At 44.5% G+C, this 27,489-nt stretch overlaps 1 protein-coding gene across 2 annotated transcripts in view; it reads right to left on the bottom strand.

Annotated features, from left to right (window-relative positions):
* Positions 1–27,489, bottom strand: part of MON2 (MON2 homolog, regulator of endosome-to-Golgi trafficking) — a 230,655-nt gene that overhangs the window by 76,985 nt on the left and 126,181 nt on the right. For both annotated transcript variants that reach the window (XM_073620251.1, XM_073620252.1), the window contains exons 22-27: positions 24,957–25,132; positions 24,712–24,874; positions 20,377–20,670; positions 20,064–20,262; positions 11,020–11,645; positions 255–398 (exon numbers count right to left, since the gene is read on the bottom strand). In XM_073620251.1, coding sequence (XP_073476352.1) covers positions 255–398; positions 11,020–11,645; positions 20,064–20,262; positions 20,377–20,670; positions 24,712–24,874; positions 24,957–25,132 — 1,602 coding nt within the window. The remainder of the gene's footprint in view (positions 1–254; positions 399–11,019; positions 11,646–20,063; positions 20,263–20,376; positions 20,671–24,711; positions 24,875–24,956; positions 25,133–27,489) is intronic.

The raw sequence follows: 27,489 nt of genomic DNA, 5'->3' as shown, positions 1-27,489 counted from the left end.
AGACCATGTGATGGTGTGACCAATTTGTTCAAACAGCTTCAGACCCAGCAGCCTTGTACAATGAAAGGCAAGACAGGACAGTGCTCACATCCTATGCACTACCTACAAAGAACAATGTGAAATAACGACATGCAAGCCTCCACAAGAACAGCAGAGAAGAAGAGGCCACCTCCACCATGTTTAAATCTGTGTTTGCCAGTAGAGAGAACCAAACACAAAGAGAGATACCAATAGAAGTCTGCATGCAGACATACCTGATTGTATTTGGCATTTGCAATGTGCTTTGTTTCTAGTTTTCCATACTGTGGAGGTTTACATGAGAACTGTACAAATGCACATAACTGGTCGAAGATTGTAGGGTACATTATCTGCATGTTTTCAGGTCCCACACAAATGGCCTGCAATGGGAAAAAGTCACAAGACAAGAGTTAAAACAAACTGAATAGAAATGGCAATCCCTTCTTAGTAATCGCATGATGAAATTATGAATTTCTTGCTTTTTTTTATTATCGCAGACAATGTAGGATTCATGTGTACAGGCATCAAACACACACAGATTCACAGAACATTTATCTATGCTGGTGCCTGTCAGCGGGTGCTGAATAACTTCTGCTTATCTCTGCAGTGAGTGGATGTCATGCACACACAGGGGCAAAAGGATAAAAAGCATGCTGCAGGCAAAATTTCTTGAGGTCAACAGCAACCAATCAGCTTCCAGCTGTCCTCTCTGCAGTTTTGATTTGAAGTTAAAGCAAGGATTCTTACTGGATGCTATGAGCAGCAAGAATTTTTTTGTGTACACGATTTTCATATCTCAGCTCCTCTGGGAGCCATTGCTGGGATGAAATTTAGCAGAAACAAACTGAACATATTTTTATTTCAACATAGAACTGCATTGAGTATACATAACAAATTCAGTTTGCTGTAGAGGTAAATGGAGATTTTTTTTCAGCACTCAGCTACATGCAATTTTAGTTAGTTTCCATGTGATTATCATAGGTAAGAAAAGTCAGCGAAAACTTGATGTGGTTATGCAAAGGATAGTCGCGAGACGTCTGTTTTAGTAAAACATCTTATTACTTATTTCACTGAATAAAATGCATTTTGTGGCTATAAATTGCCATTTTCTCAGTTCAAGGTGATAAAATTGATGTCCAGTATTAGCTAGTGGTGTGCTCCAATTGGGAAATATTCTTAATCAGCCACTAGGTTGAGTGCAGAGTGGCAAATGATGTCATTAATGTACTTGTGATCTACCTAGACACCAATTTTATCACCTTGAACTGGGAAAGTGGCACTTTAAAGCCACGAAACGTGTTTTATTTTTCGAAGTATAGTAATTGGATATTTTAGTAAAGTAGATGGCTCATGCCTATTCTTTGAATAACCACAACAGGCATCTCTGCCAATCAAATTACCGGCAGGTTTTTTTTCACTGATTCTTACCTATTCGTTCATCCACCTGAGAACCCCAGAGCACCCAGAATAGGAATGCCCGAGGCATAGAGAGCGACCACAATGACCCTGTGTGGACGGGTTTTTTCCACCTGCACACCAGATAGACCGCAAGTTCCCCCCTTGCTGGGTGACTGCAGCCTCAACAGCTGTCCATTTTGACCTTTTATTGTAGAAGCACTTGTGTTTCTGAATTAATCTACTACACTAGAAGGGCTCACACGTCTCCCTCAGTTTTCTTTGGTGGACACTCTAAGCTATACCGGAGACCACTAGTCAGCTCCTCAGGATCCTTCGGTCCGCAATCTACCACTACACCCTAGACCTTATGTGATTATCATGGGCACATTAGATATTAAGCTTCTTCGAGGCAAGGACTGATGAGAATGACTCGATAAGATCCCTGGGAGGAGCGAAACACATATAGATCAACTGTGGGTATAGGATTGTGTATAAAAGATTGTAAACATTTTTTTTTTCTTTCCTTTTATTGGTTGAACTGGATGGACCTGTGTCTTTTTTTAAACCAGACTAACTATGTAACATCTGAGTGTAGGACAAAAAATGGGATGCAAGCTCAGAATTAACTGTGGATTGTAACAAATGGCTACATAATCCCAAAATTTAATGGACGGGGTAGCTTTAATTTTTTTATAATCTATACAGCATTGCAGATTTTGCCTGTGCTATATAAATAATTAAAATACATAGTTATTAACCCATAAAACACCCATAATACTTCCTGTAATAAGCCTACATAATAAAAAATACCATTACTTCTATACCGTGACATACTATAACAGTGAAATAGCAAAAAAGTCTACTTGCCGTTGGAGTATGTCTAGATGCCACCTGTCTAAAGATAAAATAGGTCTTTTGTATTCTAAAATCTATGTCCATTGAGGGACTTAACTTGACAAAAGATAATCAACCTAAGGTAATACTGCCATCTACAGGAGAAGTGGACACTAAACACAAGAACTCTTGAAGCAATAACCCCTTACACATCCTACCTACTCAGTTGTAGCAAACAGTTCAAGTGAAAATAATAGCATACAATGCTTTCATCAAAGTAGATTTTACTTTGAACAAACTAAAACAAAATATCTATATCTGTCATCCATTGGGGGACAAAGCTTGAATATAATTAAACAACCAATGGATGCCCAAAAGCAGAAAACAAAGCAAAAGGGGAAGTGGGGGACACAGCTGCTTAGAAAACCTTTTGATCAAAACTAACGTCAACCGAGGCAGACGCATCAATTTATATTGAACTTTGAGAAGAAAAGTACAGAAGATCAGGCCGCGGCTGCACAGACCTCATGATGAAAAAACACAAGCACTCGCTTCCGAGGAATAGGGGGCCTAAAGTAGAACTATAGGCATTTTTTTCCCCATTTTGGATAGAGCAAAGGAGAATTATAACCCCTATAAGATTTTTTTCTTCACCTTCAGTGTCCCATTAGGGAGATTTCACTTCCTGTCCCATAGCCAAACAGGAAATGAGAGGAAATCCATGCAAATTAAGGGAATTCCTTGAGGACCCCCAGGTCACCAGATGTAGTGTCCCCATTAAAAGATTTCCCCGCTATTGCTTTTCTGGGGACAACCCAAAATTTTGGATTTTATTTCACTTTTAATTATAATGGTAAACAAGACAAATAGAGAGGGCAAATCTCCTTAACGAGGGTTCAGAAAGCAATAAAAACTGACAGGGGTTCTAATCCATCTCCACTCTATACAAAACTAAAAAAAAGTTTTGCGTTCAGTCTTACTTTAACCTACTGGCACTGGCTGCACACAAAAATGAATTGGTGTGAATACAGCTGTGCCAAGAGTGCACGTCCTGTGCGCTCCTGACACAGTTACTGATGGCTATCGGAAAACTCACAATCGAGAGCTTTCCAATCATTCCATGTGACAGCCAATCACATGAACTCAGTCTCAAAGCGAACTGAACCATGAAGAATTAAGCAGCGATTATCCAATCTAATAAATGATCCAAAACTCAATTAAATTCATAAGGTGCTAGTATGTGCAATAGAATTCATGTATGACACAATAAACTCCAACTTAATCAAAGTGAAAATTCATCACATAAAGTTCCTAAATTTCATAAATAAATCAAGGCCATTTAAAGTGCTTGCATACAAAAAGTGCATTTAGTGCACTTATTAATAGGTGCCAACATACAGATGCAACAAACGACTGGCGCTATGTGCATATCTTCAACAACAATCTTCAGCGCGCTATCATCACATTTCCGCATCAGGGGGCTTACTCACCAAAAGATATTGTCCACTTATGTAAATAAGGAGGTCAACCAACGCTCAGATTATTCCACTGCCTTGATTTCCTTTTGTTGCCTGAGGTCCCATCAGGAGCATCATATCAATTAAAGATTGTAGCGCTATGATGGTTTCCCCTCTTTTATGTTACTTAAACATTCTATGTGTACATTGGCCATGTTGTTCCTATAATACTCCTGAGGGGGACACAGGCAACATAAGGAAATCAAGGCAGTGGATTAATCTGAACGCTGGTTAACCACCTTATTTATATTCTTTAAAGAAGAAGAGTTGCAATGGAGGAAATGCATGGATCAGGTTATACGGATTCCATGGTGCTATCAGGGCATCTGCTGCAGGGGCTATTAAGTCCAACATCCAGGAGACAAATCTGTCCAATTGCTTGCCAGACCAAGAAACTAACAGACCCACATTCAGCGTCCCCCAAATCACACATATTTAAAATCTATACCATTCCAATCTTAACTACTAGGGAGGAAATACAAGAGTTGGTGCTGCCACTTGTACCTTGTTATTGACCAGCGAGGCTGTCGCGGACACTGGCTGCAAGGACCTTTTTCTGTCCACATTCACCCTGTTATCTGGTATTTTGATATTAATCTTTTATTTTTTTGGACTTGCCCAATACATGATTCTTGAAAGAGCTGATCACATTAACCTGCAGAGACGAACTGTCTGGTCACCAGGTCTGCCTTAAGTGTTGTGTTAATTAACATGTTAATTATATTATTGTCTTTTAAGTTTTTGCTAGAGGGGAGGGGGGAGTGTCCATGAGTCAGCCCTACCTCGTTATCTAACCCCTTGTGTTAAATGTGTATAAAAAGGCTGTATTCTGTCCAATAAAGCAGTCAAGATTCTACAAGCTATTATCGACTAGACTTGTATTTACTGCAGCTATAATATTATATCTGTCAGATGGTCATACTGGAGGAAGCGGTGTTATTGACGGAGGCACTCAGTGGAGTGTGGAATAGGATCCGTCACAATTGGTGGCAAGCTCTGGGATGCTTCCTCTTGCCTAGGCACACCCAAATCACCACCGGGACCCCCTGCTCCTAACAGCAGATGGAACATCACTACGCCAGACTCAAGCGCAGCACCTTGAAGGATCTCTTGGAAGCCCGTGGAAAAGTCTCCAGCAACAAATCCAGAGCGACTCTCATCACCGAACTAATGGAGATTGACCAGGCCAGTAACCCACCAGCAGATACCTCAGAGGCGGCAGAGTTCCAGCGTGACGTCCAGTGGCGACTGGCCTTGTATGGTACTCACCCCCCGCAGGAGGTTATCAGTCAAGTGTTAACAGAGGTGTCCCAGCTGCGAATGGCTAAACTCCAGCGGGACCAAGGAGCGTCAGTTATGTTCAACCGGGAAGCTCCAGCGGCCTGCAAAAAGCTACCCTATGCTGCCTTCCGCATGTTTCAAGATGGTGAAGATGAGATGGATGTTTACCTGCAAATGTTTGAGCGTCAATGCGGTCTCCAAGGTGTCAATAAAGCAGATTGGGTCACGCTCCTGGTCAGCCGTCTCACAGGAAGGGCTGCAGAGGCGTACAATAATGTCCCTGATGAGATCAGCCAGGACTATGACCGGGTAAAAGAAAGACTATTGGCTCGCTTCGGCATTACTCCAGAGGCACACCGTTTGAGGTTTCGCAACCTCCGCCGAAAGGAGAGAGAGCCTTACAAAAATGGGCTCATCAAATGACCCGAGCAGCGGAGAGTTGGATGACCGGGCGCCAAGCTGTTACCATGGCAGATGCGCTCCAGCTAATCCTCCTGGAACAATTCTACGATCATACCCCACATGAGGTTAGAGACTGGGTAAAGGATCGGCGGCCAGTCACAGTAGATGAAGCTGCCACCCTAGCTGACCAATACGTGGATTCAAGGCGGACTGTACAACCAGAGCCTAAGACCCCAGCCTGGCCTGTCCCCAACATTCCACGGAGCGTTGCCCCTCCACACCAGCCGTCGATCCCCGGCCCCACTCAGCTACCATCTTCACGAGGAAAAGGGGACCTCTGCTACAGATGCAACCAATCAGGGCATGTTAGGAGGTATTGTCCGCAGAATGTTTCCCAGGACGCGCGGAACAGGCCCCTTGGACCTGCCCGGGCTGCTGCACACTGTCTGGAGAGAGATGATGTGACTTACCCAAGCGAGGAGAATATTGGAATTCTGCATGAGGCAGACCCTGTGCAAGCTGCCACTACAGATAATCGTTTGCACCATCGACAAGCCGTGTGGATTAATGGTCGGGCTGCCCAGGGACTGCGGGACACGGGAGCTACTATTACCTTGATACAGTCCCGAATGATAAACCCGGCAGAGCAGATGGGACGGTCTGTGGCTGTGCGGGTGGCCGGGGGAAATGTTATGCGGGTCCCCACTGCCAGGGTTCACCTTGATTGGGGTTCGGGGGCCAAAGAAGTGGAAGTGGGAATAATGCAGAACTTACCTGCAGAGGTTTTGTTGGGCAACGATTTGGGACGTTTAAATTCAGCCTTCTCCCTGGATGTATCCCCGGAAGCCTATCCTGTTACCACCCGCCAGCAAGCCCGGATGGAGGTGCGCTCCCTCGAGGACGGGACTCAGGTGAGACCTGTCACCGCTGACCTAGACTGTACTACCCCAACTAACCCTATCCCGACTTGGGCTTCTCCCCAAGAATTTGCTCAGGCAACTCTTAGCGACCCTTCCTTAGCTAGCTATAGGGAAAGAGCAGGATTGGACCCTGGGGGGTTGGAGAGGGAGCGAATAGAGTGGGTCCAGGGATTACTCTATCGGGTTACTGAGGGAAAGACAGCCTCCCATCCACCCAAGCGGCAGCTGGTTGTGCCGCAGAAATATCGTCATGACCTGCTGCGCATTGGGCATGACATACCCTTAGCCGGACACCTGGGGATGTCCCGGACCCTCCACCGTCTGACTCAGTCGTTTTTTTGGCCAGGGATTACAGGGGATGTCCGACAGTATTGCCGGACCTGTGACACATGCCAGCGGGTGGGTAAGCATGGGGGCCCGCTGAAAGCTCCCCTACACCCTTTACCGATCATTGATGAACCCTTTAGCCGTGTTGCCGTAGACCTGGTTGGACCATTGCCCAGACCTAGTCCTTCTGGGAAGAGATATATCCTTACTGTGGTGGATTATGCCACCCGGTACCCAGAGGCCATTCCCCTGGCAAATATCCATGCAGAAACTGTGGCTGATGCTTTGCTCCGGATCTTTGCCAGGGTGGGTTTCCCTCTGGAAATCATCTCTGACCAGGGGACCCAGTTCACTGCTGAGCTCACTCAGCAGTTATGGAGGCTGTGTGGGATAAAGCCCCTACAGAGCTCTCCCTATCACCCCCAGACCAACGGACTGTGTGAGAGGTTCAATGGAACACTGAAACAGCTGCTTAGGACATTTGCAACCTCTCACAGGGATTGGGAGAGATATCTGCCACACCTTCTCTTCGCTTATCGGGAGGTGCCGCAGGAATCTACCGGGTTCTCCCCATTTGAGTTACTGTATGGGAGGCGGGTGAGGGGGCCCCTAGATCTAGTCAGAGCCCACTGGGAAGGGGGAATTGATCCCCAAGGGTCCTCTATCGTAGCATACGTTCTTGAGTTTAGGGACAGACTGAAGGAGCTCACGGACACTGTCCAGGAGAACCTTCGGGCTGCCCAAAGGCGGCAGAAACGATGGTACGATCGTACTGCTCGGAACCGCACTCTGGAGGTTGGGCAGAAGGTTCTTGCCCTCAGACCAACCAAGCAGGACAAGTTACAGGCCACTTGGCAGGGACCTTACCGGGTTGTGGCAAAGCTCTGTGACACAACCTACCTAGTGGCTAAATGTTCGGATGAAAGAGTCCGACGGACCTTTCATGTGAACATGTTGAAAGCATACTGGGAAAGATCAGGAGAGGTGGCCGCTATATGTGCTCCAGCTGTGGAGGATTCTGAGAATCTTCCCCTGCTGGTGCTCCCGGAGCTAAATAGAATTACTGCAGGGATAGAGATGATAAAGCTTGACGACCAGCTAGGGCCGATGCAGAGAGAACAAGCTAGACAGGTCCTTAGTCAGAGAAGGGAAATGTTCTCCACAGTCCCTGGGTACACTACTATGGCAGTGCACCGTGTGGAGACCCCGGGACAACTGCCACTAAGACAGGCGGCTTACCGGATACCCGACGCAGTGAGAGAGGGGATGCGTCATGAGATTAAGGAGATGCTTGAATTGGGAGTCATTGAGCCATCCAGCAGTCCCTGGGCTTCCCCGGTGGTCCTTGTACCGAAGCGGGATGGCACAACTCGCTTCTGTGTAGACTACCGCAGATTAAATGAGTGCACCACCACTGATGCTTACCCTATGCCCCGGGTCGATGATCTGTTAGATCGCATTGCTCGGGGAAAATTCCTGACAACCCTTGACCTATGCAAAGGATACTGGCAAATTCCCCTGGATGCGGAATCTATTCCGAAATCGGCGTTCATTACCCCATTTGGCTTATACCAGTCTAAAGTAATGCCATTTGGGATGAAGAATGCACCGGCGACTTTCCAGAGGATGGTAGACCAACTCCTCGATGGCCTCCAGGACTATGCTTGTGCATATCTGGACGACATTGCGATCTACAGTGATACCTGGGAGGACCATCTGGTTCATCTGGGTGTCGTGCTAGACCGCATCAAGGCTGCAGGACTAACCCTTAAGCCAGAGAAATGCAGCATAGGGATGTCCGAGGTACAGTACCTTGGACATCGAGTAGGCAGTGGACAACAACGACCTGAGCCTGCTAAGATTGAGGCCGTTGCCAAGTGGCCGACCCCCCGTACTAAAACCCAGGTCCTGGCGTTCCTTGGCACAGCTGGGTACTATAGGAAATTTGTCCCGCAATATAGTTCCATCGCTAAGCCCCTGACAGACCTGACTAAGAAGCACCTTCCCCGACAGGTACTGTGGTCCCCTGAGTGTGAAGCTGCCTTCCAACAATTAAAGAATGCACTAACTTCAGCTCCTGTTCTAGCTGCTCCTGACCCAACCAAACGTTTTTGTGTCCACACAGATGCCTCTACATTCGGGCTGGGGGCAGTACTGAGCCAAGTAGGACCTGATGGCGGTGAGCACCCAGTGGCCTACATCAGTCGGAAGCTGCTACCCAGGGAAGTCGGTTATGCAGCCGTGGAGAAGGAGTGTTTGGCGCTGGTGTGGGCTCTCAAGAAATTCCAACCTTATCTCTACGGACGATCTTTTACGGTGCTCACCGACCACAATCCATTAATCTGGCTTAATCGGGTCTCCGGGGATAATGGACGTTTGTTACGATGGAGCTTGGCACTGCAGCCCTACAATTTTACCATACAGTATCGGCCAGGAAAGCAGAATGGGAATGCTGATGGACTTTCCCGGCAAACGGAACTATAAAACTCTCCCGGACAGCCCCAAGCTGACCCGTGGTGGATCTAGTTGGGTCTGCCGGACTATGGGACAGGGGGGGGGCACTGTCGCGGACACTGGCTGCAAGGACCTTTTTCTGTCCACATTCACCCTGTTATCTGGTATTTTGATATTAATCTTTTATTTTTTTGGACTTGCCCAATACATAATTCTTGAAAGAGCTGATCACATTAACCTGCAGAGACGAACTGTCTGGTCACCAGGTCTGCCTTAAGTGTTGTGTTAATTAACATGTTAATTATATTATTGTCTTTTAAGTTTTTGCTAGAGGGGAGGGGGGAGTGTCCATGAGTCAGCCCTACCTCGTTATCTAACCCCTTGTGTTAAATGTGTATAAAAAGGCTGTATTCTGTCCAATAAAGCAGTCAAGATTCTACAAGCTATTATCGACTAGACTTGTATTTACTGCAGCTATAATATTATATCTGTCAGATGGTCATACTGGAGGAAGCGGTGTTATTGACGGAGGCACTCAGTGGAGTGTGGAATAGGATCCGTCACAGAGGCCTATCACAGCTATCATAGCAAAGTGCAGGCCAGTATTCCATCTCCCTTTTGGAAGACGTCAAAACTTGCATATTTGAGTTTGCTAGGTTTTGTGTTCCTGGGAGACTTTAGTGGAAAACAAAGCCTACCTGCATGTACCTTTTATAGGATAAGTTCACCTTTCTAAAAAAAATAAAATAAATGCAAATCTTTTTGCAGGTTACAAAATGTGCATTTATTAGTTTTTTTAGGAGCCTGTAAAGCATTGCACCTGTGATCAGCAGATCATGGGTGCAATTTCAGGCTCCTGCAGATTGTCTGTGGAGACGTCGGGCAGGCAGCATCAATGAACTACCTAGAGCACTCATCTGCGTCCTGGTAGTTCATTGAGAACTGCAAGCCTTCAGTCTTTAGTTGTAGTTTTCCTATTCACAGAACTCTGTGAATGAATGATGCGACTACATGGATGGAAACTTGCACAGCCACATTCTTTTCAAATTGCGACAGCGGTTGAGGGGAGAAGATCCCTGGCCCGCTGTCACAATTAGCAGGGGGATCAGGGAGAGGCTGCAGGAGTGGGTGGAGCATGTAACATGTTCCCAAAAGGTGAATTTATCTTTTAAGTGCCTGATGAACAATTGCAGAAAAAGATTAAAAACTTTAAAGGAGGCTTCACCTCCTACCAGTTTATCCCACAATTCCTTTATGTGAACTTCCCACTAAGGCCTGCTTAACACCTACGCATTTTTTAGTGCTTTTTGTAGAACAGCACTACAGTACATTTAACATAATTTCCTATGGAACAAGTTAACATTTATGCTTTTTTCAGCTGCTGGGTTTTGGAAAGGGTCATGGACTTTTTTTAATGCATTTTTGGTTTAATAGACTTCAATGGAGAAGCTTCAGAAAAGCATAGTGTGTTTTTTGCTGTGATTTTGCCGTGATTAGCGGTTTTTAGTCTGCCCAACAACAAATTGGCCAAAAAAAGAGCATAAAATGCAAAACGCATGAGAAGCGTGTGCAAAAACGCAAAACGCACCACAAACAGATCAAAAGCAAACTGCATAGGTGTAAACCAGGCCTAAAGCAATGTCAATACACAGTAATATGTTGATATACTTGTGTCTGACTATTCTCTTGTTCTGTTTATATTAGTCCACAAAACTTAATTCATTAACTAATTCATATATTCATTACAATATTAAACACTATACATAACTTTGTCCTTCAGCTTCAAATCATTTACATTTTTTTGGTGCTAAGCCATTTGTAAACGGAAATGCCAAACAAAATGAAAGGCAGATTGGTCCAATAGTCACCTTTTGTAGGACATCCAAAGCTGTAAGCACAGATTCCTGCAAGCTTGTCAACACTGCTTCTGTATAAGAGGGGAGGATGAAAGGTGAGGCATCTGAGCTTATAGGCACTGACACAGCCCCATGTAATATGACCCCAAGCTTTTGTAGCTCATCCATATTAAAAGCAGTTTTGATGTGATGATAAAGAGCTGGGAAAATCTGAATTAAAGCTGTGAGGAAAGGCTGACTTGGAATGAATGTCAGTTTGTCACATGTAGCTGGTGGCTTTGTACTTTCTGTACCAATCCTATACCAGGTGTTCCAGGCTGCCCACCACAGAGCAGAGTCTTCAATCTCATCCATAGCTATGGGCTGCTCAGAGTTAAATCTTGGAAGTCTTTCTCCTGTCGAGTCAGCTCTCATCAATGGTCTTCCTGGTCCAGAAGCGCTAACTGGCCCAATAATAGCAGGAACAGTTACTGAGATACCGGGAAGGGGCTCCGGCCTATCCATCTCTCTAGTTGGGCTCACAATCTGTAGGATTTCCTGAAAGCTTTTCAGAGCCGCTAAGGAGACTTCATTGTTTTTGCTGAGAGCTGCTGACTGAATGTGATCCAGAAGAACATCCCATGCCTTTGAAAAGTCACCTGCATTATTAAAAAGAAAGCAAAGTAGTTTACAAATACACCAACTGTATACGTGAACATTGCCAAGTGAAAGTTTATATTTTCCAAATTTCCAAGTAGAGGCCCAGGTATGGTTCTGTAAAGACATCTGGAAAATATGATCTGTTAGCGGGAATAGGATGGGGAAACACTGCTATGAGTATTAAAACTTCTAGTAATCTGCATTTTGCAGAAGTTGTTTATCTGAAGAATTTCATGTAGGACAGAACAAAGGTCCCTATTCACTGAAGTACCTGGTCTTCCAACTCAGATTTTAATTAATCAGAGAGGATGGAAAACTATAGACAAGACACTTAATTTTTGTTAACCACTTGCCTACTGGGCACTTAAACCCCCTTTCTGCCCAGGCCAATTTTCAGCTTTCAGCACTACCGCACTTTGAATGACAATTGCGCGGTCATGCAACACTGTACCCATATGACATTTTTAATTTTTTTTCACACTAATAGAGCTTTCTTTTGGTGATATTCAATCACTACTGGGGTTTTTAATTTTTGCTAAACAAAAAAAAAAAAAAGACAAAAATGTTTTGGTTTGTTATAACATTTTGCAAATAGGTCATTTTTCTCCTTCATTGATGTGTGCTGATGAGGCGGCACTGATGGGTGGCACTGATAGGCAGCACTGATAGGTTGCACTGGTGGGCGTAGATGAGGTGGCAGTGGCTCTAGCTGTTCGGGACCGATGTCCCTCTGACAGAAGCTGGTGATCGGCTTGTTTTATTTCTAACAGCTGATTACAGACTCTGTTTACATCATATGATCAGCTGTCATTGGCTGTCAGCTGATCACGTGGTAAGGGGTGGAGATCGGCCCCTTACTCCGATCTATGATCAGCCGAGTCTCGTTTACTCACTGATCACAGAGCAGGGCACGCAGGCAGCTCATGCACGGGAGGACGTACATGGACGCTCTCCTGGCAATTTAGGCCCGCGCTGTAGCCGTCTTTCAGCTATAGCGCGGGTGTGAAGAGGTTAAAGGTGCACAGGAAATCTGAACTGGCATCCAATGTATTTGTGTAAATCTAAGGCTGGCCATACATTATAAAATTTTTATATTCAATTTCCTTTCAATTTACCCACAACTACTGTATTTATTGGCGTATAACACTCACTTTTTTACCATGAAAATTGGGTGCAAATAGTGCGTGCGTGTTATACGCCAATACTTAAATTTTAGCTGCCTCGGAGGGGACAGGGAGGGGGTCGGGACGAGCGCCGTCAGATTAAATACAGTGAGAATCTCCTGTTTACTTGGCAGCCTCTGTAATAGGAAGTCCCATCTCCTGGGACGCCATTGGACCACTGTTCTGTCTATCATAGGAGATTCTGACTGTATATAATCTGTCGGCAATCGTCCCGCCCCCCTCCCTGTCCCCTCTAGGCTGCAGATGGGCATCGATCAGGCTGCATTGATGGCAATGGTGAGGCTGCTGCATTGATGGCAATGGTGAGGCTGCTGCATTGATGGCAATGGTGAGGCTGCTGCATTGATGGCAATGGTGAGGCTGCTGCATTGATGGCAATGGTGAGGCTGCTGCATTGATGGCAATGGTGAGGCTGCTGCATTGAGGCAATGGCAAGGCTGCTGCATTGATGGCAATGGTGAGGCTGCATTGATGGCACTTGTGAGGCTGCAGATGGGCATTCCTTATTTAAAATTTAAGTTTTTTTCCTGAAACTTCCCTCTTAAAATGAATGTGCGTATTATACGCCTGTGCGTGTAATACGCCGATAAATACGGTATGTACTGCAAGGGCCTGTCTGATTGCATACAAATTGAAAGTGTTTAGGTTTGACCACATATTATATGGTTTTGCTAAATCTAGAGGAAAATTGTACAAGAAAGTTGACTGGCTCACACTTGTAGTTTTATTTAGTTCAACCCAGCAGGCTGAACAAAAAATAACTGAAGAGCTCAGGAGGAGCCGCTGTACTAACAATCCGACTTTAGTACTGCGATCTCCCCTGCTGTGCTATTGTGTTCTGACAGAGGGACGACCTCCCTGCAAGAACACTCTGGTCAACACCCCCAGCCATTGGCTGAGAGCGCTGATCAGATGCCAATCAGCAGACCTTTTTCGGTCATGCCCTTTCGACAAGAAGGGTCAAGCCATTCAACCGGCTTTTATTGAACCGGCTGCAATTCACACGGGCTGAACGTCAGCCGGTTTCTATTGAATGGGCTGATGCCACCCGATATTCGGCCCATGTGTACTGTGCTTTAGGGCGCTAATAAGCCCAACAACCTTTTGAAAAGCCACACCGGTTTTTCCTACAAATATCCCTCGTAGGTGCATTAACCAGTTCCTGACTGGCTCACGCAGATATACTGTGGCAGAATGGCTCTCCTGGGCAAAACCCCGTACCCTTTTTCAGCCACCAGAGCGCGTGAGCACCCAATGCATGGTGGGGGACCCGATGCGCGGGGCCGGCGGGCACGATCGTCGCTGGCCACGCGCGATCGCCTGCACGAGCACCAGCACAAATCCCTGTGCTGTCAGAGGAGGGGAGCCATATCGTTTGTTCCTACTAAGTAGGAGAAACGATATGTCTTCTCTCCTAGTTACTCCCATCCCCACACAATTAGAACACACTGAGGGAACACACAGTTAACCCCTTGGTCACCCCCTAGTGTTAACCTCTTTCCTGCCAGTGACATTTACATAGTAATCAGTGCATTTTTATAGCACTGATCGCTGCATAATAGCCAAAAAAGTGTCCGATCTGTCCGTCGCAGTACCGCTAAAAATCGCAGATCACCACCATTACTAGTAAAAAATAAATAATAAAAATGCCAGAAACCTTTCCCATAGTTTGTAGATGCTATTGCGCAAACCAATCAATATACGCTTATTGACTAGATAGATAGATAGATAGATAGATAGATAGATAGATAGATAGATAGATAGATAGATAGATAGATAGATAGATAGATAGAGGCCTAAACTGATGAAGAAACATGTTTTTTAAAAAAAATTGGGGGGATATTTATTATAGCAAAAAGTAAAAAATGTTCTTTTTTTTTCAAAATTGTCACTCTTGTCTTGTTTATAACGCAAAAAATAAAAAAAACGCAGAGGTGATCAAATACCACCAAAAGAAAGCTCTATTTGTGGGAAAATAAGGACGCAAATTTTGTTTGGGTACAGCATAGCACTATCGCGCAATTGTCAGTTAAATTGACGCAGTGCCAAATTGTAAAAAAAGTGCTCTGGGCAGGGAGGGGGTAAAATCTTCCGGGGATGAAGTGGTTAAACTGTCCTGCCACAATATTCACAGACGAGAAAAAAAATAGCATTTCTGCCTCCTGTTGGTATACATGTCAGATCAAACTCTTGCCCCATGGCTCAAAATGATCAGCTAACCAGTTTTAGATCTTGTTTGCCTAATGCATATAATGGACTGTATTCTGAGCGAGCAGAGTTGAGAATCATCCAGGTATGACAAGAAAATGTAACCTATCCGTGCATGCTCATACTTGCAGTAGAACTAAAGGGCAAATCTTTTTTTTTTTAATTTTGGATAAAGCAAGGGAAGGTTATAACCACTGTCTTATTTTTTTTTGCCATCTGTCACCAAACAGGAAGTGAGAGGAAATTCCTGAAAATTAAGGGAAGGACCCCCAGGTCTCTAGAACTAGTGTCTTCATTGGAAGATTTTCCCACTGTTACTTTTTGGGGACAACCCATAATTTGGGATTTTCTTTTACTTTCACTTTCAATGATAATGGTAAACAGGAGAAATGGAGAGGGGGAATCTCCTTAACGGGGGCACAGGCAGCAAACCAAACTAAGAAGAGCTCTAATTCCTCTCCACTCTATCCTAAGTTTTGCATTTAGTTATACTTTCAGGCTCTTTTTCATTATTTAACAATGGACACAAAATAGGACTTTTGTACTTTCCAGGAAATCCATTCAGGGACCCAGTTCCTCTTATACTGTTGGGTATACTTATACTACTGCCTAAAGGAGAAATGGACACTGGCAAAAAATAGAAAAAAAAAAACAACAACCCTGACCAGTACAGGATAAGTTTTGTAGCAAAGAAGTACTGAAAGCAGGAAACAAACACATAGGCAGAGGGACATGTGTTCCTCAATGGACTCCAAAAAAAGGGATTTATGGAGCATGCAAAAATTTTAGTTCCCGTCCAATGAGGGACACAGGAATTCCTAGAGTACTAGGGCATCTAAAAGCAGTCTATCAAAGGGATGGATAACATAACAACCAAGGCTAACAGACCCAAGAAAAAAAGCTGAAAAAAACTGAGGGGGGGGGGGGGCTGCCTGAAGATCAAATAGCCCCCCCAGTGCCTGAAGCTGGCATCAGATGAGGCCTTAAATCCAACTGGCAGGAATTGACTTGAAATAAAAAAAAAAAAAAGACAATTAAGGGGATATTCCTTTTGGTTTACTGGAGACAGAGGGTTTGGGAGATCAATGACCTGGTTGAGGTGAAATGCAAAACCACCTTGGGCAAGAAGGAAATCCTCAACCTCAAAACCACCTTGTTCCTGTGTCAAACCAATAATGGTTCTTGCGGGAAAAGGCCATCAGATCAGACACACACCTCGCATAGTTGATAGCTACAAGAAACTCTACCATGAGGGTGCGAGTAGAAAAAGGGGAAGGTCTCTAATAGGTTCACAGGGTGGTCTTTGAAGCAGAGAAGGAACCAGATTCCAATACCACAGAGTCCCAGGGAAACAAACCAGTGGAGCTACATGCGAGTCTCCCTATACAAAGTTCTATCAAGGAGTGAAAGACCAACAGTTTCTGAAAAGATATAGACTGTGTAGAAAATTGGCTCTTGAAAGTACTGACAGCCATAAACTGTTCCAGACCCAGCTTCAGGAAGGAAGTGATCTGTCTCACAGGGAAACTCCTAGGGTGGAACTCCTGACTTAACTGAAGGATCTTACAGGAAGTCATCTTAACTAGAACACACAGATTCAGATTCCCCAGACTGACAAAAATGGGGCTTCAACAGCCATGCCATTAAAATCAGCATTCATAAAGACTGTGCTGTTAAAGCCATGACGGTGAAGATACAGATGGTCTGGTAGAGCCTACAGAGAATCTGCAAGCAGTCTTACCAGGTTGGCGTATCACATCTGCCCTGGCCACTCCTTTGGTCTACCAGTGTCCATTCACCTGATGATGAAGTATAACCCAGCAAGTAATGAAGCCTGACCCTGTGTCCCATGATGTATGAAAAAGAAAAATAATTGTTCTTCAAAAATGTAGCCCAAAATGTATTCTGCTACAATTCTTTGGTGAAAATAACCCAAATCAGTTGATATTATTTAGTCTGTAGGAAAGTTACAGAGTCAACAAACTATAGCATATATCTGGAAATTGATCAATCCTGATGAACTCAGCCCCATCTCATTTCTTGAGGCCCTAAAATGACAGGACACTACAAATACCCCCCAAATGACCCCGATTATGAACGTACACAGTCCAAGGTATTTAGTAAGAGGCATGACGGGTTTTGTGAACTTGCAATTTTTTTTGAAAATTAAGAAATTAAAAAGAAATAATTTTCACAATTTCACTTTTTTACATACTGTCATCAGTGCAGTACAGCAACAAACTGGTGTGGCAATGATCAGGGACACTGATAACAGTAAGAAAAAATAAATTAAAACAATTATAATTTACTTTTCTTATTTTTTTATTACATTTTTTTTAACACACTGTGACCAGAGCAATATAATGTTACCATAGTAACATTGTGCTACTCTGGGGAAGTGATCAGGATTTTTTCTCTTTTTTTCACACATTATGTTTGCTTATAGCACTGAATTACATTGCTATAAGCAAGCATTTCAGGCGCCTTTCACACGGACGGCTATTCTGCCTCAGTTAAAAGCCTGTTTTTTTTCCTGTGAAATTCAAGACTCCAGGCACTGCGATCAGCTGCATTTGCACAGTGTGATTAGCTGCGGTCGCGTTTAGCTGCGGTTTGTTATTTCCATGGCAACCCGACAGGGTACCGACTCGCACTGTTTGGTATGAATCTTGAGGCGTGGGTTCCCCCCCCAGGGGCATACCAGGCCCTTCGGTCTGGTATGGATGTTAAGGGGAAGCCCCTACGCCGAAAAAACGGCGTGGGGTCCCCCCCAAAATCCATACCAGACCCTTATCCGAGCACGCAGACCGGTCGGTCAGGAAAGGGGGTGGGGACGGGCAAGCGCCCCCTCCCCCCCGAGCCGTACCAGGCTGCATGCCCTCAACATGGGGGGTGAGTGATTTGGGGGAGGGGGCACCCTGCAGCCCCCCCACCCCAAAGCACCTTGTCCCCATGTTGATGAGGACAAGGGCCTCTTCCCGACAACCCTGGCCGTTGGTTGTCGGGGTCTGCGGGCGAGGGGCTTATCGGAATCCGGGAGCCCTCTTTAATAACGGAGCCCCCAGATCCCGGCCCCCCACCCTATGTGAATGAGTATGGGGTACAGGGTACCCCTACCCATTCACCTAGGGAAAAAGTGTCAATAAAAAAACACTACACAGGTTTTTAAAATAATTTATTAGACAGCTCCGGGGGTCTTCTTCTGGCTTTGAGGGTCTTCTTCCAGCTTTGGGGGTCTCTCCGGTTCTTCTCCGTGCTCTCCGGGGCTGCCGGGCTCCTCCGTTATCTTTTGCTCTTTTGCCGCTCTTTTGCTAGCGGAGGAGCCCGGTCTGCTGCCTTCTGCCCTCTTCTCTTCTTCCGATGATGACACAACGCTCTCTCCGGGTGGAATGCTTTCTGGGCGCTCCGCTCTGACTTATATAGGCGGTGACCCTGCCCCCTTATGCCGTCACAGTCCCTGGGCATGCTGGGACTGAAGTTTTAGGAGGTGTGGTCATCACACGGTGACCACGCCCCCTAAAACGTCACAGTCTCAGCATGCCCAGGGACTGTGACGGCATAAGGGGGCGGGGTCACCGCCTATATAAGTCAGAGCGGAGCGCCCAGAGAGCATTCCAGCCGGAGAGAGCGTTGTGTCATCATCGGAAGAAGAGAAGAGGGAAGAAGGCAGAAGGCAGCAGACCGGGCTCCTCCGCTAGCAAAAGAGCGGCAAAAGAGCAGAAGATAGCGAAGCCGGAAGAAGACCCCCGGAGCCAGAAGAAGACCCCCGGAGCTGTCTAATAAATTACTTTAAAAACCTGTGTAGTGTTTTTTTATGGACACTTTTTCCCTAGGTGAATGGGTAGGGGTACCATGTAGCCCATACTCATTCACATAGGGTGGGGGGCCGGGATCTGGGGGCTCCCTTATTAAAGAGGGCTCCCGGATTCCGATAAGCCCCCCACCCGCAGACCCCGACAACCAACGGCCAGGGTTGTCGGAAAGAGGCCCTTGTCCTCAACAACCATGTGGACAAGGTGCTTTGGGGTGGGGGGGCCACAGGGCCCCCCCTCCCCCAAAGCACCCACCCCCCATGTTGAGGGCATGCGGCCTGGTACGGCTCAGGAGGGGGGGGGGGCGCCTGCCCATCCCCACCCCCTTTCCTGACCGACCGGGCTGCATGCTCGGATAAGGGTTTGGGATGGGTTTTGGGGAGGACCCCACGCCGTTTTTTCGGTGCAAGGGGTTCTTCTTAAAATCCATACCAGACCTAAGGGCCTGGTATGCCCCTGGGGGGGTAACCCACGACGTTTTTTTTATTTAAAATTTGCCGTGGAGTTCCCCCTCAAGATTCATACCAAACAGTGCTGGGCATTGGCGGAGATCCGAGTCGGATCCCTGTGCTTGTTGCTCATCGGGAAAGGAAAAAGAATTTTTCCTTTCCCGATGAGCAGCTCGGCGCTGTTATCTGCAGCTGACACAGTGCACTGCGATTACCTGCGGTTATGTGCGGATAGCTGCGCTAAATCGCTCCTGGACGCAGTCAATTCTATTTTTTCTATCCGCACGGAACCGCATGTAACTAATTCGCAGCTAAACGCAGTGTGTGAATGAGGCCATAGGAAAGCATTGTGTGCTTTTAGCTGTGGTAGAAAATTAGAAAATCCGCAGCTAAAAGCACCATTCTATCCGTCCGTGTGAAAGGGGCCTAGGAATGAAAATGATTCATTCAGTTTGTTTTGTTGGGATAAGCCATGATTGGTCAAAGCTAATCACATGGTACAGATGGGCTGTGATTGGCCCTGTCTGTACCATAAGTCAAATTGAACGATCACAGCTAGCAACACAATTGTACATAATGGATGGCATGAAAGGAAGCATCCATTGTGTACAACTGTCATGTGACCTGCTGTGATTTGTCCCATGGACACAGCCAATGACAGATTTCGCCGCTGCATGGCTCAATGGGAAAGCCACCGCCCAGCCACCATCCTGCTATAGGCTGGGCGGGAAGGTGTTAAATAAGACAGCGATTAAGTATTTTACCTAGAGGCTGGAGCAAATATCTCCTAGTGTTAAATATTCGGGCGACACCAGCTAGTGTTAGTACCCATGTCTCAGCCCACTGCTTCTCTGCGGTGTCCCTGGAGTGATGAATGAGGATGTTGCCTCCTCCTGATTCAATTTTCTCTTTATCGGCTGTTGTAGAAGATTCTCGTACTTGGTCTAATAAGTTGAACAGTACCTAAAGCAGTAAAGAAAAAAAAACAAAACTGTAAATTACATCTTTATTTATGCCTCTAAATATTTGTTACAAATTCGAAAATAATATAAGTATGTACAGCCCATGTCTCTATACCTTCCAAATGACAGTGTGCCAGGTTGGATGCTGCAGCAAAGTTCCGTGTGCCCCTATTGTGGAGAACAGGGTCTGGCCTGCACTCTTCCTGACAGCAGGGCGCGTATCAACACACAGCTCCCCTAGCTTGGCATAAAGACACAGCCAGAGGCAATCAAATGGCGGTGCTGGGTGGAAAGGCCGGTTCAGAGTCACTCCTTTCTCTTTTGCCTGCATCTGAAGCAAATCTTCTTCTCTGTTCAGTTCTTTTTCTATATTTTCTCCTCGTTGGAAAAAGTAATCAGAAATATTCCACTGTTTAAAAAAAAAAACGAAAGAAAAAAAACACTTGCTTTAAAAAGTAATACTCTTTTGTTAAATACAATCACTAAATGCAATAAATATAAGTAATATTAAACACTCAACCTATTTCTATACCATATAAAACAATACTAAACAGTAACGCATAGGAAAAAGCTCACTGAAAACAGGAATCTTGGTCACTATTAACTACTAAAATCTTTTTTAAGTAGTCAGGCCTTGATTCTGCAAGCGTCACCTATGCAATATATCTGACTAGCTTAAGTCAGCCGTGCTGATTTTAAAATGTTACAGTGGCTGTGGGGAGAGGAACCCCTGTCTGCTGTCAAAGGAGAGGTTCAGGGGGGGTGTCGAGTAACATGTTACATATGTATGTTAAGTACAGATGTAATATGTTACTAAAGGTGAACCTTTAAAGTGAACCTGTGGGCTCATCTTACCTTGTAAATAGGCACCAGGTATTTACTGTCAGGTAGTGATCACAAGAAAATCCTCTTTGCAAGAATATGTTCACCACAGGTACAGCTGCCAATCACTAAAGGAAGCACGGTAATTTTTAATGTGGGCTAAATGTATCTGCTTACATTTGTTCTGTTTACCACGTAGGCTCTTGATTAAACACAGGGTCTTTTACAGGCAGCCATAGAGATCTAAGCAAAACAACTCCTGAATAGAAACTGTGCAACAATTTCAAGTGGCAGCATTAGCAAATTCAGCCAAAATTTAGCACTGCTACTGTGCCTATTGTTAGTATATATACTCTAAATTATTAAGCAAAGACTACTACTGTGTTTCCCCGAAAATAAGAAAATAAGACTGGGTCTTATATTAATTTTGGTTAAAAAAAAAAACACACTAGGGCTTATTTTCAGGGGATGTCTTATTTATTTACAGTATGTACAAAAAAGTTCCTCCCCCTGCCAGCTCAGGGGTCAGCATTGTGAAATTCCGTAATCCCAGAATTACACAAGGAGACACACTGCACATTATATATTTTTTTTTTTTTTACAGAATGGATTACATGATTTTACAAGGACTTTAACTAGGGCTTATTTTCGGGGTAGGGCTTATATTGCAGCCAACCCAGAAACTCCACGTAGGGCTTATTTTTGGGGAAACTGTAGAACTAAAGAGAGGGTGCTGAGTTGGTCTGGAAAGTAGGGTTGTCCCACATCCAAAAAAAATTCTGTATACAGGGAATGGTTTCCTCTTGGGGGATTTTTAAGGGGAAACGACTACTAGTTAGGTAGAGTATGCAATATTTATTTGGGAGCATTTGTAGATATACAAAATCTACTGTACATGAAGAAAAAGGAAAGGAAATGAACTATAAGTAAAATATTGGATGCATTTAACAAGGGACGTGCAATACAATACAGGGTTGGTAATCATGTACTCCGTAGCATGTGGAACAGGTGTAGGGAGTACCCGACGCATTTCGAGTATTGCTCTTCTTCAGGGATATATGATTGAAACCAAACACATTTATCACATATCATATAGTATTGCTTGAGAACATTATATGTATTTGCATCCACTTTAAAACCAATTAGTGCAAGGAGGAGGGGGCCGAGTGCCACTGCTCCGCCAGCAGAGCCCGGTCCGGAGCCAACAGGCCAGGTCACCCCAACAGAACCCCGGAGGGATGTTTCCCCAACAGAGGGCGTCAAGATTCCCAAAGTGTGGTCGGAATCCAGGGAGCGAGAGACCAATCGCCGTAGGATGTGATCAGTCAAAAATTGCTGTGTATAGATTGCATTCATATTTTTGCCACCCAAATGCATTATTTTACAGTTTTCTACATTAAACCTCATTTGCCATGTAGTTGCCCACCCCAATCATTTGTTCAGATCTTCTTGCAAGGTTTCCACATCCTGCAGAGAAGTTATTGCCCTGCTTAGCTAAGTATTGTCCGCAAATACAGAGATTGAACGGTTTACCCCATTCTTTAGGTTGTTTATGAATAAATTAAATAGGATTGGTCCCAGCACAGAACCCTGTGGGACCCCACTACCCACGCCTGACCATTCTGAGTATTCCCCATTTATCACCACCCTTTGAACTCGCCCTTGTAGCCAGGTTTCAATACCTGTAGTCACCCTATGGTCCATGCCAACGGAACTTATTTTGTACAGTAAATGTTTATGGGGAACTGTGTCAAATGCTTTTGCAAAATTCAGATACACCACGTCTACGGGCGCCGTCCTTTATCTAGATGGCAACTCACTTCTTCATAAAGGATTAATAGATTGGTTTTGCAAGAATGATTCTTCATGAATCCATGCTGATTACTGCTAATGATACCATTTTCATTACTACAATCTGTAATTCCCAGGCATGTATTTTGGGCCCTTTTTAAATATTGGTGCTACATTGGCTTTTCTCCAATCCGCTGGTACCATTCCAGTCAGTAAAAATTAGGAACAATGGTCTGGCAATTACTTGACTGAGTTCCCCAAGTACCCTCGGGTGCAAGCCATCCGGTCCCAGTGATTTATTAATGTTAAGTTTCCAAAGTCTAATTCTGTCCTCTGTTAGTCATGAGGGTGTTTCCTGTGATGTGTCATGAGGATAAACACTGCAGTTTTGGTTACTAAAGCCCCCCCGATTCCCTTGTGCAGACTTGGAAGAATAAATTCAATACCTTCGCCATCTTCCCATCCTTTGTAACCAGATGTCCTTCCTCATTCTTTATGGGGCTAATATGGTCTGTCCTCCTTTTTTACTCTTTACATACTTAAAGAATTTCTTGGGATTTTTTTTGCTCTCCTCTACTACGTGTCTTTCGTGTTCTAGCTTAGCTGCCCTAATTGCACCCTTACATTTCTTGTTGCATTCTTTTTAAAGTCTGAAGGCCGAAGATGATCCCTCAACCTTGTATTTTTTGAAGGCCTTCTCCTTTGCTTTTATATGCATTTTTACATTGAGTTAAGCCATTCAGGACTTTTGTTCGCTCTTTTAAATTTATTACCCAATGGGATGCACTGGCTAATGCCCTTATTGAATATGCTCTTAAAGCGAACCCATCTCTCCTCAGTGTTCTTTGCTCCTAAGATTTTACAAGGTTCATAGTTAAGGAAAGTTGGCTCTTTTGAAATTCAGTGTCTTTGTATTCCCCTTATGTTTCCTATTTGTGTGATTTATACTGAAGCCAATTGACCTGTGATTGCAATTTCCTAAATTGCCCCATATTTCAACATCCGTGATCAGGTCAGTATTGTTGGTAATCAGTAGATCTAGTAACGCTTTATTTCTAGTTGGTGCGTCTACCATCTGATCCATGAAATTGTATTGCAAGACATTTAGGAACTGGCGAGCCTTAGACGAATGCGTGGTTCCCTCCGCCCAGTCTATGTCTGGATAATTAAAATTCCCCAATTATAATGACACTTCCCATCCTTGCTGCTAATCCAAATTGTGATAGGAGGTCCACCTCCGCCTCCTCCCTCAGGTTGGGGGCCTATAGCATACTCTCAGTATTATTTTCCCCTTAGCTTCATCCCTTTGGAGCTCTACCCATAAGGATTCCACCTTGACCTAGATCCCTATGTGATGTCATTTCTATTACATTCACTTGTAAGTTATTCTTGATATATAGACATACCCCTACCCCTTTTTTACCCTCTCTATCCCTGCGATAAAGGGAATACCCTTGAATGGTTTCCAGCCAATCATGAGAACTGTTGAACCAGGTCTCTGAAATTCTCACAAAATCCAAATCCTCCTCGTACAACAGTATCTCTAGTTCACCCATCTTGTCCGCCAGGCTCCTGGCATTGGTGAACATGCCACGTAGTTTAGACCGGTCGCATACTATCCTCTTATTGGGTGTTTCGAGATTGCAACTAGGACTTGTTACAATACTTACCTTGAGTTTATGTGCTTTAGTCAACCTACCACTAATGTCCCCAATACTACCCTCTGGAATATGTTCCGCACTGACTATCTCTACCTCTGGACCCCCCCACCCTGTCGCCTAGTTTAAAAACCCCTCTAACTTTTGATAACGATGTTAAAAAAAAAAACCAGACTCACCAACAAACCAATAGACGTTAAACTAATATTAAGTTCTTGATTCTGAAGTCCAAAGCTTCCAGCCACTTCTACAACTATCTGCAAACAAGTGCAAGGCATTGTGGGAAGAAAGTCTGTCACGACCAATTGAAGGCACTGGAAAGCAGTCCGTATTAAAGACTCCCTACAAAGAGATAAATGTATCAAATTACAAATGACAATGAGGCAGAGTGGCCTGACATGAGGGCAATGTTCTCAGCACTCACCCTTGATCATTTCTTATTGCTCCTATAACTCCCAGAACCAGAGGCCAACCTGGTCCTAGACTGTCTCCTTGATTCTGCAGGATCTGTAATACGCACTCCAGTTGTTTGAGGCGGATATCATGGTGAGCTATAGCCGACAGCTCCTTCAACGGATTTAATAACAGCAACTGCAGTCTCTAGAAAACAAAAGCTAAAAAAGTCAGTACTACAAAGAAATAGGCCTCATGCATACAGAACATTTGCTTTTCTCCTCTGAACGCCAGAACTCTCGGCAGGAGAAAAGCTGTTCAAAAAATGCACCGAAAGCCGCATATGCCACACGTTTGTGTGTGTCAAGTGTTTAAGTGTTATTGGAGTACACTGGCTAGAATATAAAATGTATTCTGTCCACTGAAATGCATCTAGTGCTTGGACGCGTTTAGGCAAATTCAGCATTTTTTCTACTTTTCAGCTCTTCTCCTGAAACCGCTTATGATTTTTTTTTTTTTTTCAGCCAGTATCTAATACGCCTGTAAACGCCATGTGTGCACAGACACATAGCCTAACAAAGAGATGCGTTTTTTAAGCCCATTGTGCATGAGGCCTTAGCTTTATTTTCAAAATGTAAACAGCCAGCAGCAAAAAAATACAAATCACCAGGGTCAAAGACAAGCAAGAATTAGGAAAATAATTTATATTATATAGTAATTATATTAATTTTATTAAATTCATTTTATTATATTTATATAATAAATAATTATTAATATTCTATAATTATATACTATATGAAAAGTTATTAATTGTATAAGGCTCCTTTCACACTAGCAGACCGATGGGGTCCACCTGTCAGTTTTTAAGGCGGACCCAATCAGACCCTCCAGTTTTCGTCTATGGAGTGGTGGGTGTCAACAGACATGTGTGTGTTGAAACCCACCGACATCCGATCCTATCTGCTAATCCCGATCAGAGGGCAGTCGAGTGTAAATGGACAAGCGGTCAGTTTACATCCAACTGCCCATAGAGAAGAGCAGGGATGTGTCTTTGTCTGCTCTGCATAAGTGGAGCGGGCACGGACCAGCCAGCCACCTGCTCAGTGGGGATCAGCACACAGATTCCCCCACTGAGCAGGCAGATTCGCACCATGTGGAAGGGGCCCCTAATGATCTGTTAAAGGAGTTGTAAAGGCAGAAGGTTTTTTTTTATCTTAACCACTTAACCCCATGGAAGGTTTTACCCCCTTCCTGGCCAGAGCACTTTTCACAATTTGGCACTGCAACGCTTTAACTGGTAATTGCACGGTTATGCAATGCTGTACCCAAACATCGAGCTTTCATTTGGTGCTATTTGTTCACCTCTGTGGTTTTAATTTTTTGTGCTATACACAAAAAAAGGGACAATTTTAAAAAAGAAAAAAAAAAAAAAAAAAAAAAAACACAATATTTTTAACTTTTTGCTATAATAAATTCCCAAAAAATCCCCAAAAATGTTTCTTAAAAAACAAATTTCTTCATCAGTTTAGGCCAATATATATTCTTCTACATATTTTTGGTAAAAAAAAAAAATATATAGCGTCTTCAAACTATGGGAAAGATTTACGGCATTTTTATTATTATTTATTTATTTTTTTACTAGTAATGGCGGTGATCTGTGATTTTTAGCGGTATTGCAACGGACAGATTGGACACTTTTGACACATTTTTGGGACCATTGACATTTTACAGCAATCAGTGCTATAAAAATGCACTGATTACTGTGTGAATGACACTGGTAGGGAAGGGGTTAACACTAAGGGGCGGTCAAGGGGTTAAATGTGTGTTCCCTAGATGTGTGCCCACTGTGGGGGGGTTAGGACTGAGTAGGAGAGGAGACATATTGCTGTTCCTACATAGAACTAACGACATGTCTCCTCTCCTCTGACAGCACAGGGATTTGTACGTTTACACACACAAATCCCCATGCTGACCCTCGTGCACGCGATCGCCGCACATGCGCATCGGGTCCCCCGCTGTGCAGCGGGCGCACACTCACCTCCGGCGGCACATGCCCCCTCTGGCAGCTCTTAAAGGGACCCCGTACCTGTACAGAGTTTCGCACGTGTATATAGACATGGTCGGGAACCAGTTAATACATGCTATGCATTAAAGGGTTTGTTAACCCATATATAAAACTATGCCAGCCCTTCTATTAGAGGCCAGCACAGCACATTATGTCATTCGTTTTACAAAACATGCAGTGTAAATACCTAATTAGAGCTGTCTTCAGGCCGGTAACATGACTCACGGCCGCTTTCCAGCTCTGATGGATGGCTTCTGCGGGAGGGGCCGCGATCTCCCTCTGATGTCAGCCGGGGAGATCACGTGACTGCTCGTCTCCTCCACAGAAGCCATCGACAGGAGCTGTAAAGCTGCCTCGAGTCATGTGACCAGCCTGAAGACAGTTGAAATTAGGTATTTACACTGCTCGTTTTGTAAAACAAATGACATAGCGTGCTATGCCCCCCTCTAATAGAGAGGCTGGTGGTGAAAATTGAATGATTTTATTTTACAAGCAATAA

This window comes from Aquarana catesbeiana, linkage group LG03 (assembly GCF_042186555.1).
Source record: "Aquarana catesbeiana isolate 2022-GZ linkage group LG03, ASM4218655v1, whole genome shotgun sequence".
Taxonomy (NCBI): domain Eukaryota; kingdom Metazoa; phylum Chordata; class Amphibia; order Anura; family Ranidae; genus Aquarana; species Aquarana catesbeiana.
The sequence above is the reverse complement of the archived record's forward strand: the minus strand, read 5'-3'. Positions and strand labels throughout refer to the sequence as shown.